The sequence below is a fragment of the Myxocyprinus asiaticus genome, chromosome 12 (genome assembly GCF_019703515.2).
Source record: "Myxocyprinus asiaticus isolate MX2 ecotype Aquarium Trade chromosome 12, UBuf_Myxa_2, whole genome shotgun sequence".
NCBI lineage: Eukaryota > Metazoa > Chordata > Actinopteri > Cypriniformes > Catostomidae > Myxocyprinus > Myxocyprinus asiaticus.
In genome coordinates, this window is record NC_059355.1 from 51,478,163 (window position 1) to 51,492,515 (window position 14,353).

General features: G+C 38.7%; 1 protein-coding gene, 1 non-coding gene and 1 pseudogene across 2 annotated transcripts; 1 reads left to right on the forward strand and 2 right to left on the reverse strand.

Annotated features, from left to right (window-relative positions):
• Positions 1-1,137: 1,137 nt before the first annotated feature.
• On the reverse strand, positions 1,138-8,386 carry LOC127449586 (WW domain-binding protein 4-like). Its single transcript, XM_051713120.1, has 8 exons — positions 8,340-8,386; positions 6,896-7,058; positions 6,475-6,663; positions 6,289-6,377; positions 5,128-5,203; positions 4,809-4,993; positions 3,277-3,485; positions 1,138-2,344 (listed from the first exon to the last, which is right to left on the reverse strand). Exons 2-8 carry the CDS (start codon positions 7,011-7,013, stop codon positions 2,137-2,139), a joined length of 1,074 nt encoding a protein of 357 aa, XP_051569080.1. The 5' UTR covers positions 7,014-7,058; positions 8,340-8,386; the 3' UTR covers positions 1,138-2,136.
• A 638-nt stretch (positions 8,387-9,024) lies between these two features.
• On the forward strand, positions 9,025-9,096 carry trnae-uuc (transfer RNA glutamic acid (anticodon UUC)). Its single transcript has one exon. It is a non-coding gene; the product is annotated as a tRNA-Glu (tRNA).
• A 3,571-nt stretch (positions 9,097-12,667) lies between these two features.
• The window catches only part of LOC127449564 (SLAIN motif-containing protein 1-like), an 18,350-nt pseudogene continuing 16,664 nt past the window's right edge, over positions 12,668-14,353 (reverse strand).

A 14,353-nucleotide genomic window follows, 5' to 3' on the forward strand; every position in this document is an offset into this window, starting at 1 on the left:
TCATAAAGCTCTATTTTGGTCTCGTCACTCCAAATTACAGTGTGCCAGAAGCTGTGAGGCGTGTCAAGGTGTTGTCGGGCATATTGTAACCGGGCTTTTTTGTGGCATTGGCGCAGTAAAGGCTTCTTTCTGGCAACTCGACCATGCAGCTCATTTTTGTTCAAGTATCGTCGTATTGTGCTCCTTGAAACGACCACACCATCTTTTTCCAGAGCAGCCTGTATTTCTCCTGAGGTTTCCTGTGGGGTTTTCTTTGTATCCTGAACAATTCTTCTGGCAGTTGTGGCTGAAATCTTTCTTGGTCTACCTGACCTTGGCTTGGTATCAAGAGATCCCTGAATTTTCCACTTCTTAATAAGTGATTGAACAGTACTGACTGGCATTTTCAAGGCTTTGGATATCTTTTTATATCCTTTTCCATCTTTATAAAGTTCCATTACCTTGTTACGCAGGTCTTTTGACAGTTCTTTTCTGCTCCCCATGGCTCAGTATCTAGCCTGCTCAGTGCATCCACGTGAGAGATAACAAACTCATTGACTATTTATACACAGACACTAATTGCAATTTAAAAAGCCACAGGTGTGGGAAATTAACCTTTAATTGCCATTTAAACCTGTGTGTGTCACCTTGTGTGTCTGTAACAAGGCCAAACATTCAAGGGTGTGTAAACTTTTGATCAGGGCCATTTGGGTGATTTCTGTTATCATTATGATATAAAAACTATGTGATAATAAATGACTTCATATGATCACTATCCTTAAATAAAAGACAGTTTTTTTGCATGATCAGTCATATTTTCAAAATCAATGCCAAAATTTCACAATTTCTGCCAGGGTATGCAAACTTTATATGTCCCTTTTGATGTAATTTAAATGTATTATACATTTTGCATGTTTTATAAATGTATAATGATTTCTGCGTGATGTGTTATTGAACAGCCCTGATCAGTGGACCAGTAAACTCTGAAATAAGTTAGTTTGGAGAATTGACTGTTACTGACGTCACATGAGCAGCTCCTGATTGTTGATTGGTGTGCGACTATCAACTCTGCACAAACACACACTATCTCACACAAACAGAAACATTCTGGACAACATCACACTATCTTTTCTTATACAGACTATTAAAGTACAGATATTGAATTATGTGGACTCGAGACCTTTATTATTTTACAAACTTGTCAAGTTCTGAGAATCAAAAGTAAATATTGTGTTTCCTGCTGAAAAACACAAAACTGTCAAATGAAAATGTTTACCAGGTGTTAAAGGAAACTTGGAATGTCGTTTTATTAATGGGATGATTCACCTAAAACTGAAAACTGTCACTTACTCATGTTGCTCCAAACCTGAATGACTGTTTCACTGAACACAAAATGTGTCCAGCAGATTTTATTTCTTAACATTAGTAAACTATGAACAATATGTTTACAACACTTATTAATCTTGACTGATGTTCATTTCAACATATATGACTATATTAAAAAATATTACTATATGTTAACATTAATGTATTATGAAATGAAACTAACAATAAATTATATTTTCATAAATTGATTAACCAAAATGAATAGCTCCTAAAAAATGTGTTCTTTGTTAGTACACGATACTGAATGCATTATTAGTTTATTATTGTAAAGTGTTACCAAACGATGCAATACAAGTGAATGATGACTGAGGGTGATGTTCTGCTTTTGTGTTCCATAGAAGAAAAAGTCAAATGTGTTTGAATGACATGAGGGTGAGTATATGATGACAGATGAGTGAGTGAACTCTCTTTTAGTTTGAGACGGATACAGTCTACAATGAAAGTCACAAGCGCATTTCTAAGAGTTCATCTCATCATTTAATAGTGAAAATTATGGCTTTGATTCCTCATGCCCACAATAAAAAATATTCAAAAACACACAAGACACTCACAAACCAGCCAGAGTGTTTCTTACACCAAATCTATTTTTCCCTGTAAAGATGAACAAAATCATTTTGAAGCAGAAACAGAGGTGATTAAAAAATATTCTCCACCATCGATTTATCAACATAAAAATTCTACACTGAAAAAAATGACTGATGCTGCAGCGGATCACCATAAAAATCCTTCAACGAGAAACACTTGAACGTCCCCTCACAGTCTCCGTATCATCTACTCATCTTTCCCTCTCTGTCTCAGACTCCTGGATTTGCCGTTCTCGGTCTTCTTCATCTTGAATGTGGCTCCAGCGCTGCCCTCGTCTCTCAGTGATGTGATGGTGCGCTCTTTAAACTTCATTCCGGGCTCCGGCGGGACGTCAGATGGAGCGGCTGCAGCGACTGCGCTCTCCACCTGCAGCAGCTGCAGATCCACATTCTCACTGCAGACGACACGAGAGAGACGAGAATGAAGAAACTAGAACATCTGAAATGAACGTCACAGACACAACACTACAGGAAGCTGAAAACAGGGCTGCTTCTGGAATGGAACTACTACTTTGCTTTTATAGTAATACATAATAAAGTAGTTTTATAAAAGCAATAAGGGTTGTGCTTTACTACACAAAGCCCTATTGTTGTGATTATATACGTGTGTGTTTCTTCAACTTCAGGCACTTTTATCACTGTTGATTTCTAGAAAGTAAAATCTCATTAAAACATGTTTCACACTCTCACTAGTTGATTTAATGTGTCTCCTAACAATGTCCAACAGTGTGTGTTCATGCATCACAGGAGATTTATGTCATTCAAGTCATGAAAATTTATTTCCAGCACATCTCAAATTCTGCGTTTCATAGAATTCTGATGCTGATCGAAATTACATTTTTTTTTTATCCCATTTTCTCCCAATTCAGAATGCCCAATTCCCACTACTTAGTAGGTCCTCGTGGTGGTGCGGTTACTCAATCCGGGTGGCGGAGGACAAATCTCCGTTGCCTCCGCTTCTGAGACCGTCAATCCGCGCATCTTATCACGTGACTCGTTGTGCATGACACCGCGGAGACTCACAGCATGTGGAGCTCATGCTACTCTCCACGATCCACACACAACTCACCACATGCCCCATTGAGAGCGAGAACCACTAATCACGACCACGAGGAAGTTACCCCATGTGACTCTACCCTCCCTAGCAACTGGGCCAATTTGGTTGCTTAGGAGACCTGGCTAGAGTCACTCAGCACACCCTGGATTCTAACTCACGACTCCAGGTGTGATAGTCAGCGTCAATACTCGCTGAAGTTGAAGAAACACCCTGCGCAAAATAACATGACCTCTCACCCCTCAGAGTTCAATAGAATGATGAATCTCTTACTATGGATCGTCCTCAGGCTGGATCTGCTCCCAGACTCCGTATGGATTGATGTTCTGTCTGGGTTTCTTCACGAGCATCACGTGTTCTTCCACTGCTTCAGTCACACGTCTGTCACTCTCTTTCTCCTCCTCTTCTTCCTCTCGTCCTCCTTCATCAGCCTGTTCCTCACTTCCTTCATCTGCTGATGATTCAGTCGGCTCTTTCCTTTTCTGTGTTCCAAACAAACATGTTTATCTCATCCTGTTTGTTGGTGTTCTTACTGTACAGTACTGTAGTGTTGATGTGCTGTATCTTATACTTAGTGTTACATGAATACATGTAACAGTGTTACATATTTAAAATACAAAATAAGAGTAACTGTATTCCACTGCAGTTACAATTTAAACTATTGGTAATCAGTATACAGTTACATTCAAAAAGTATCTTTGATTGCTTTGCATTTTATTTTCATTGGTTTCATATTTTATATGAGAAATGCTAACCCATATAGCCTTTAGCATCGAACACAAAAACTACAAATAATATATTTTCTGCCTCACTCTCTGAACAGAATCCACATACGATCAGAAGACGATGTGGTTCTGTTCACTCTGTGGGGTTTTGAAGTAAGTTTGGAGCAGCAAAAATAGTTAACCTTGTTTAAACTGTCATATGAACATTTAGCTTTATGCTAAGCTAAGATGCTATTTTTAGCCTTTTACATGCATTTCTATCAATAAAATCCACGTTAGATCACAGTTCTTCTGTAAATATATCTAAAAATCCTTAAAAAATGATACATTTACTTTATCTTTTTTAGAAGCAACACTGCATAAGACATTTAGGCTTTTTCAGAGAATATTTTTTTTAATTCAAGTCTGTTTTGTCTGGCAGATATTCTTTTTTTTTTTACTTGTTTATAGTCAAATCAAGTGAACAAATCTGCCAGTTCTTAAAAAGTAATCCAAAGTATTTAGATTACATTACTGACCTTGCGTAATCTAACAGAATACATGTAATCTGTTGTGGAATACATTTCAAAAGTAATCTGTCTTGTACTGTATCTTTTTTTTCCTCCACTTTTTCTCCCCAATTTGGAATGCCCAATTCCCAATGCGCTCTAAGTCCTCATGGTGGTGTAGTGACTCGCCTCAATCCATGTGGTGGAGGATGAATCTCAGTTGCCTCCGCGTCTGAGACCGTCAATCCGCGCATTTTATCACATGGCTTGTTGAGCGCGTTACCGCGGAGACGTAGTGTGTGTGGAGGATTCACGCTATTCTCCACGGCATCCACGCACAACTCACCACGCGCCCCACCAAGAGCGAAAACCACATTATAGCGACCACGAGGAGGTTACCCCATGTGACTCTACCCTCCCTAGCAACTGGGCCAATTTGGTTGCTTAGGAGACCTGGCTGGAGTCACTCAGCACGCCCTGGATTCAAACTAGCGAACTCCAGGTGTGATAGTCAGCGTCAATACTCGCTGAGCTACCCAGACCCCGCCTTGTACTGTATCTTTACATATGAGATGGCACGAGAGTGTCTCACCCTGAAACTGATCTTTGGGACGTGGGTGTGTTTGGTTTCTGCTGGTTCTGGTTCTGTTGTGTCTTTCGGAGCGTCAGAGGAGTTTTCTCCTGCAGAAAGAGACTCAGGATCCTCCGCTGCTCCTGAATCCTCATGAGGAGATCCATCTGAAGGACTGAAGTTCTCTGGTTTCTCCCAGCTCGATTCTGCTCAGACAGGACAGAGAGTGTGATGACAGAGTCAAACATCATGTGTAATTTTATTATTAATAAAGCGAGAGGTTGCAGCCTAAACTGGTTTATAACATCTTGAACGTGAGATTGTAGTGTGTTGATCTCACCGCCGGTCTCAGTGTTGTAGTAATACATGTATCCTTCAGGACTCACAGCCTCCATCCATGAAGTCACTGAAGATTCCTGCACAAAACATGTTTCATGAGCTCACATCACATGTACTGCAGATATGAAGAGAAAATAACTTCATTTGAGTTTCCTGAAGGAAATATTGGTGTAGAATAATGTTCAAGTTCAAGGTAAGTTAAGGTTTTAGGTTTCGGTGTAAATGAAATGCTGTTGTCTTATAAAAGAAAACAAACACAGAGAAATCTACAGAACAAACTTTGAATGGAGTCTGTACATCCCTTAAATGCATGTGTGTTTTGCCAAACATTATTACATACTCGGGTATTTAGTGACCCGCTACGTATGTCTATCACAAATCAATTTTCAAAATGCCTACACATAACACAAACTACACATAAGATACACGTATGTATTTTATCAGGTGCTTATTGAGTCTAAATAGACACACAACTCACATAATTTCAGTAGTACACCCAAATGACAATAATCACATCATACTGTTCATGTGTTAAACCTGCTATAGTTTACTTCCTCGTTGCTTCTTCATCAAATCTTAATGTCAAATGTAAATCAAGTCAATCACTGAAACAACAGCGCCACCTTGAGGAACAAATAACATGTATAATATGTCTGTATGCACGCATATGATACTTATAATTTACTATTGTCACAAAAAAATCAATGTCAGATAGTTGTAATTTGTACTTAGTACTCATTTGTCTTGTAATAAATAAATAAATGCATATTTTTGATAGTAAACCTATATAGATATGAAATAATCATAAAAATATGATTTATAGGAGTGAAATGTATTTTTGGCAATTTTGGCATTTTTTAATAAATACAAAAATAATATATATATATTTTTTTTTTTTTTTACACTATTCATAAGAGAAAGGTTGAGCAATACTAAAGATGTGTGGGCTTAACTCTAAAAAATAGAGGAGGTACAGGGGGTGGAATAAGGTCCCGGGTCACTTAAGACACAAGGTATGCATTAAGAGTTTTGAGCTGTATTAATTGCAGTATTTTAATCATTTTGTGTTAAAAGTTTAAAACAAACACTAACAGAATGTTTTAAAGGAATGTCAATACAGAGCTGCTGTGCAAACACTGTAATAAATAATAAATGAGTTTACCTGAATTTGTCCTGCAGCTGATGATGATGATGATGATGATGGTGGTGTGTTCTGACTCTGAAAGCCGTCTGGTTTCTCCCACAGAGACTCTGAAATCAACGTTACACAGTCCTTCACACTTCAGCAAAACACAAAGTATTTAAAACTGGTATATGTGGAGACAAACGGGTCAGTTATATCCCATACCTCCTGTGATGGTGTTGTAGTAGTAAATCTGTCCGTCATCAGTGGTTCCCTCCACCCAAACATCCACCGGATTATTATTATTGCTGATGCTTGAAGTCTCTTTGTGCAATTTAAATTCTCGTCTTTGTGCTTTATGTTGTGCTTTAGTTTGTGGACTAACAGGAGCGTCAGTCGCAGTTAAACTCTCACCTGCACACAGTTAAATGAAGCAGTTCTGTTAGTTTAATGTGTTGAGTATGAACAGACCTGTGGATTACATCACGAACACAATAAATATATACACAATGAGCAGACACAAGTATTGTAAGAATCTCATTAAATACTTGAGTACATCTGCATGCACCGCACTAACACAAGTGTTATATGTTAGATATATGTATTGTTTGTACAGATGTGTTATAAAGTATAATGCTAAAGTTACCTGACTGAGCGTTCATGCTCTTCAGATCTTCCTCATATGTTTTAAGTGCTGCTGGCTCCATCACTGCAAAGTCCTTTGACATCTTCTCCTCCTGTTTGGCTTTTGCAATGCTTTTCATCTTAATCTGTCACGCAACACTGACGGGAGGAGAACATGATCACCGCTGCCCAATAAAACACACACACCCTTATCATCAAACACATGCAGCACTGAGAGCAGCAGCCAACATTCTGTTTACTCACACATGAACACTACAGTACTCTCTACCAGCTAGAGAGCACTAGGCCCCATCTTCAATTCACCTTGCATTAAAGGGACAGTTCACCCAAAAATAAAAATTCTCTCATCATTTACTCACCCTCATGCCATCCCAGATGTGTATGACATTCTTTCTTCTGCAGAACACAAATGAAGATTTTTAGAAGAATATTTCAGCTCTGTAGGTCCATACAATGCAAGTGAATGGTGACCAGAATTTTGAAGCTCCAAAAAGCACATAAAGGCAGCATAAAATTAATCCAGTGGTTTAATCCATGTCTTCAGAAGTGATATGATAGGTGTGGGTGAGAAACAGAACAATGTTTAAGTCCTTTTTTACTATAAATCTACACTTTTACAATCATCATCTTTAGTTTTTGGCGATATACATTCTTCGTGCATATTGCCTGTGCAGGGAGGATAATTTATAGTAAAAATAACTTATTTGTCTGTTTCTCACCCACACCTATCTTATCACCACTGAAGTTTTATGGATTACTTTTATGCTGCATTTATGTGCTTTTTTGAGCATCAAAGTTCTGGTCACCATTCACTTGCATTGTATGGATCTACAGAGCTGAAATATTCTTCTAAAAATCTTCATTTGTGTTCTGCAGAAGAAAGAAAGTCATACACATCTGTGATGACATGAGGGTGAGTAAATGATGACAGAATTTTCATTTTGGGGTGAACTATCCCTTTTCAATGCATTTTCAATGATCAGATGTTCAGTTTATTTTTAAAAACAGTATGTAAAAGAGAATGCATTATGTTATGATAAACATTTCAAATAGTAGTATTCTACATTGTTGTCACATGACAACTCTGATGCAACTGGCAGATTTAAGCAAATGTAAGTTTAGCACAAAAATATTTGCATGTCATTTTGCCCAAAATAAATAAATAAACAAATAACAAAAAAATAAACTTGCTATTACATTTGCTTTAGCTAAATCTACCCCCCCCCCCCCCCAAAAAAAAACAAACAAACAAACAAACAAACAAACATTATTAAAGCTAAAAGAAACATCACTAATAAAATAAGACTGAATCAACATCCAATTTCACACTCAACCCTTGTGTACTAAAACAAGTGCACGCTTTTTACAGGCTACATACTATTTATACATACTACATATACAGCAAAACAAGTACGAGTATGATTGTGTTATTTTTGAACACTTACTTCTGTGAGTTTAGCCGCGACATTTTCCTTGTGATTCTTTCGATACTCTGTGTAAAAAAAAAAAAAAAAAAAAAACACACAAAAGGGACCAAATATGTCCGGTAAAATATATCCAGTAAGATATATCCAGTAAATCAAGTATGACAACAGGACTAGAGAAATGTGTCAGAATTCACTCACAGGTTTATAATGAGCGATCCAACACTTGCAGTAATGACAGAAATTCCGCGGCTGTGATTTCCAGTAATCTGCCCTTTATAACAAATAAACAAACAAACAAACAAACATGTTTTATTTATAAACACTGACACACGACAGCACGAGCTATTGCAGTTAAACTCAAGCGGCGCGAGTTCTTTACATGTTTAATGTTCAGTAACCAGTCTGACAGATGTGTACATGATTACTTACATTATAAAGGAACAAACTTTCACACAGTTGCCGTTAAATGCTCAAATATTCACTGAAATACACATTACACGTGTTCAGTTGTGTCCCTTTAATATGACGTCACGAGTGCGCGACACACTCTGAAGGATAAAAAAAACGTAATTAGTATATTTGCATACGCAATATTGCATTCTATAATCATGTATAATATAAAAGCAGGACAATTTGTCACCTTATACAATAAAATTTACAGTCTCATTTAAATTCTCATCTGCCGCGATTATCTCACAGCTCCTCCCATATGGTCTAGCGGTTAGGATTCCTGGTTTTCACCCAGGCGGCCCGGGTTCGACTCCCGGTATGGGAAGTTGGTCTTTTTTTTTTTTTTCCTCAACCTTCCATTTATGCGTGTTTAGTTTTGTACGGAATAGACTACTACGCGATAGGTTCGACGCAGAAGCATAAATCGGATTTTAACCCCTTAAACTCTAGTGCATTTTTTGACTGCCGTCTGAAGTCTTTCACTCCCAAATTTATAAGCTCACCGTACACACATACAGGGGACTAATTGCTAAAATAATCCCTCAAATTTACAGAAAATCCCTCAAATCTAAAATATTCCAATAATTCATAAATAATACTGTATATGTTTACAATCTTATGATGAACATAATAAATAAACGAATCTTTTATTAAGCATGTATTTCTGGTTCTGTTCACTCAATGTCCCTGCGAAAGGTCTTATTTCGCTCCACTAGATGGCAGCAAACACTATGAAAAATAATTCCCCTCTATCGCAATACACAGATCTGAACTGTAGGGGGCGCTGTTATGCAGCAGCGCACTCACACCACAGACATCCAGTCAGTTTTGAATGGCATGTTCCCCACTGTTTCATCATATACAGTATCTCAGCCTCTGAATGGACTAGAAGCTCAGTCTTGGTGTCATTGGAGAGGTATATGTAATCACTTTTCAACGTCAATAGTTGATAACATATTTTGCTGATGATTTGTTTATCACGCTTTTTCTGCTGGACTGTAATTCTGGATATCTGAGACATAATATTGGATGAAGAAAACAGCCTAAGGTAAGAGCTGATATTGAGTTTGGGGCAATTTGGTGCTTACAGAACCAGTAATAAGGGCAGAAATGAAACATTTGTCTTCGTTGTCTTACAGAAATCATAAATCACTTTGTGATTCTTTTGATAATCTTTTGAACTGTGTTGTTAGTGTATCAAGAGCTGATTATGATGCAGCTGAAATCAGAGCTCTTTGTCAGTCTCACTGTGATTGGACATATGCAGTGGAGTACAAATATCAGCATGTTCAACAAATATCAAGTTGCCAGGAAACTTTGCCTGTGTTCTCTGCCCAAGATCTTCAGCAAAGCCAACAGAAAGATCCCACCATCTCTAAAGTGTTGACTTTCCTTACCACCAGAAAGCGTCCGTCAAGCCGAGAAAGACATGGTGCTTGTGCACAAGTGCTAAGGCTGTTAAAATAAAGGGGTAAGTTAGAAGTTTGAGACAATGTGATGTATAGAGTTACAAAAGATCCCATGTTTAAGCAGAAAAGATTCCAGTATGAGTTGCCTTGCAGGGTTATGCACCCTACCTCAAGTCTGGCCATGCACCCCAACTGCCAGTGGATGTAATGTTTAAGCAGGTTCTCAATAACCCTGAGGTTGCTGATTATGACTCTTATGCCAAGTCTCTGTTGTCTTGCTTGAAATGTGCCATGCAGATTGCTCAGAAGCATTCATCTGTTGAGCAACAACATCAAGCTCAGCTATACAACTGGCATGTTAAGGGCACTTACCTGTCTGTGGGAGAACGGGTGTTAGTGGCAAACAAGGCAGAATGAGGAAAAAGGAAGTTGGCTTACAAATGGGAGAATGGGGTGTACACTGTTGTCGATGTGAATCCAGACATCCATGTTTATAAGATAAAGGATGCAGCAGGTCGCACAAGAGTTGTGCATTGGAATCTGTTGCTGGAAGTAAACTTTTTGCCAATCCCTGGCATTGATGAAGGGTTGAGAGCCAGAGAAATTTTGCAGTTTTTTTTTTTTTTTCCAGAGGAATGTAATGGCAGAAGAGGTCGGCTGTTTTGGATAAATATAAGAAAGACTAAACTGTGTATTGCACATTAATTATTGTTCAATGGGGCAGTTTAACTGTTCATGAGATGGATAGCCTGAGGGAAAAAACTGTTCCTGTGCCTGACGGTTCTGCTGTTCAGAGCTCCAGACAGTTATTGAAGTGCAGAGGACAGACTCAATGACAGCGCCTGTGGCAGGTTGAACTTCCTCAACTGGTGAAGGAAGTACAACCTCTGCTGGGCCTTTTTCACAATGGAGTCAATGTGGGTCTCCCACTTCAGGTCCTGTGAGATGGTAGTGCCCAGGAACCTGAATGACTCCACTGCTGCCACAGTGCTGTTTAGAATGGTGAGGGGGGTCAGTGTTGGGGTGTTCCTCCTGAAGTCCACTATCATCTTCACTGTTTTGAGCGGGTTCAGCTCCAGGTTGTTTTGACTGCACCAGACAGCCAGCTGTTCAACCTCCCTTCTGTATACAGACTCATCCTCATCTCGGATGAGGCCGATGACAGTGGTGTCATCTGCAAACTTCAGGAGCTTGACAGAGGGGTCCTTGGCGATGCAGTCATTGGTGTAGAGGGAGAAGAGTAGTGGGGAGAGCACACATCCCTGGGGAGCACTAATGCTGATTGTACAGGTGCTGGAAGTGAGTTTCCCCTGTCTCACAAGCTGCTGCCTGTCTGTCAGAAAGCTGGTAATCCACTGACAGATAGACATGGGAACAGAGAGTTGGTGTAATTTAGTCCGGAGTATAGCTGGGATGATGGTGTTGAAAGCTGAACTGAAGTCCACAAAAAGGATCCTTGCATATGTCCCTGGTCTGTCCAGATGTTGCAGGATATGATGCAATCCCATGTTGACTGCATCATCCACAGACCTGTTTGCTCGATTAGCAAATTGAAGGGGATTTAGAAAGATATATGATATTTGATATATGACTTGCCTATTTCAGTGTTAAGTGAAAAACTTTACATTCGTACTCATGTCTACATCATCACCTCTAGGTGGCGCTCATTTGTGAAGCAGTTTTTGTGTAATTTTTTTTATTTCATGTAACATAAATGCGAAAGTGATGGCATTCTATGAAAAGTTCAGGTTCTAAGCTTTCAAATTGTACCAAATATGGGGGCCTGTGTATCTCAGCGAGTATTGACACTGACTATCACCCCTGGAGTCGTGAGTTTGAATCCAGGGTGTGCTGAGTGACTCCAGCCAGGTCTCCTAAGCAACCAAATTGGCCCGGTTGCTAGGGAGGGTAGAGTCACATGGGGTAACCTCCTCATGGTCACTATAATGTGGTTCTCGCTCTCGGTGGGGTGCGTGGTGAGTTGTGCGTGGATGCCGCGGAGAATAGCGTGAAGCCTCCACACGTGCTACATCTCCACGTTTGAGACCGTCAATCTGCGCATCTTATCACGTGACTTATTGAGCGCGTTACCGCGGAGATGTAGCACGTGTGGAGGCTTCACGCTGTTCACCGCGGTAACGTGCTCAATAAGTCACGTGATAAGATGCGCAGATTGACGGTCTCAAACGTGGAGGCAACTGAGAGTCACTACGCCACCACGAGGACTTAGAGCGCATTGGGAATTGGGCATTCCAAATTGGGCAGAAAATCAAAAAAATTTTTTTTTTACTAAATATGAGTGACTTATGTATCCAACAGTTTTTACAATTTAAGTGTAAACTTATTGCACGATTCTGGCCCGCCCACATAGTTTAAGGGGTTAATATGATCATCATTAATAGTTAATATTGTGAATATTTGTTCATTATAACTTTGAATGTCAAACAGCAGCAGACGAGACGATCAGTCATGGTTAATAGTCTGGACTTTTTATTTCAGTCCATCTTGGGATTTTCAGGATAAACAGAAACAGTCAATAAAAACAAACAAAAGTTTATTCTGAATTTAAATACAGACACACCCATTAAAATATCAGTGATAAAGGAATATTTAAGAACACTGTCACATGTACAGAAATAATGTGCAATAACATGAATCCTCTTTTAAATATGTTTTTTATATAAGGAAAAAACTGAAACAACTCAAATTACTTGAGCAACTTTTAAATAAGTACAATGCTACATCTGTGGCCAATGAAATTATTCCATATTCCAGTGCAGAATGAACTCGTATTGAGTGACAAAACAATACAAATGTTAACAGTGAAAGTGCAACACTAAATTAATAACAATAAATCAAAACATCTCTTTAATAAAAACAGATTTACAAATGGTGCAGCAGTTTATCCACATGTATCAGTGTTTTCATCTCACATGATGAGTTTGTCATTTATTATCAAGATAAAAGGGAATATTAATCATACAAACATATTCACATTGAAAGAGTTATGCACCTGTACATTGTTAAAAACATGTTGAAATTTGGTTCAAAATTTTGAATCACAAAAAAACTGTATTAGAATAATATTCCAACTTCAGACAATCGTAGAAACCATGACAAGTTCTTTTGTTTCAGCTCGATTTGTTTAGCAGCATGTTTGGCGTTTCCTCTTTTGGGAACGAATGATAAATGATGCTTTGAGGTGCAGTGCGTTTATTTCACATGTCTGTGATTCAGTTGTAAAGTGATAAAGCTTCATTCACACAAATAACAGGAATGGCATTTATATTTGCATACAGAACTCATTTCTGCTCTGAAAGGCCCTTATATAAACAGGAAGCTCTTATAATTCACACACACACAGCACCAGTGTCAGTCCTCTCGTCAAGAACACTTGGTGATAGTGAACAACCCTGACCAGCAGGGAGCTCCGACACCTGTCCAGTTTACCAGCCGCTTCATTATTCCAGTTAAACCCTGACTGACACACATCTCACCGCTGCTAGTAACAGCCGTCACGCCAGCTTCCATCACGCAGCGCACTCAGCGTCGCCAGACTCTTTGGTGGTGTCAGCAAACTTCAGAAAGAGAAGAGAGATTTTGAAATACATTTTTCCTGTAATCAACATTATGACACAAATGCTGTCGATTGAACTGAACTTGAATTGAACCTGAAATATTTTATGATGTTTAAGTGATTATAAGTGGTTTATCCATTTTTCAAATGCTAAAATATTTGGTTTAAGTTAGCTCTGTTACAGTTTGTTACATGTTTTTGTAATTATGCAAATTTTCATTAACGTAAAATGTTATTTTTGTCGACCAAATTATATTATATTATATTATATGCCATTTCATCCAGAGTCAAATTGAATAAAATAAATGAATATTACGTGAAATATTTACTAAACTTAAAGTAAAAAAAAAAAAAAAAAAAACACTGGCTACATACATCGGGCATTTAATGAAAACACTTAAATTATGAATTATTGGGGGTGCCTGGGTATCTCAGCGAGTATTGACGCTGACTATCACCCCTGGAGTCATGAGTTTGAATCCAGGGTGTGCTGAGTGACTCCAGTCAGGTCTCCTAAGCAACCAAATTGGCCCGGTTGCTAGGGAGGGTAGAGTCACATGGGGTAACCTCCTCGTGGTCGTGATTAGTGGTTCTCG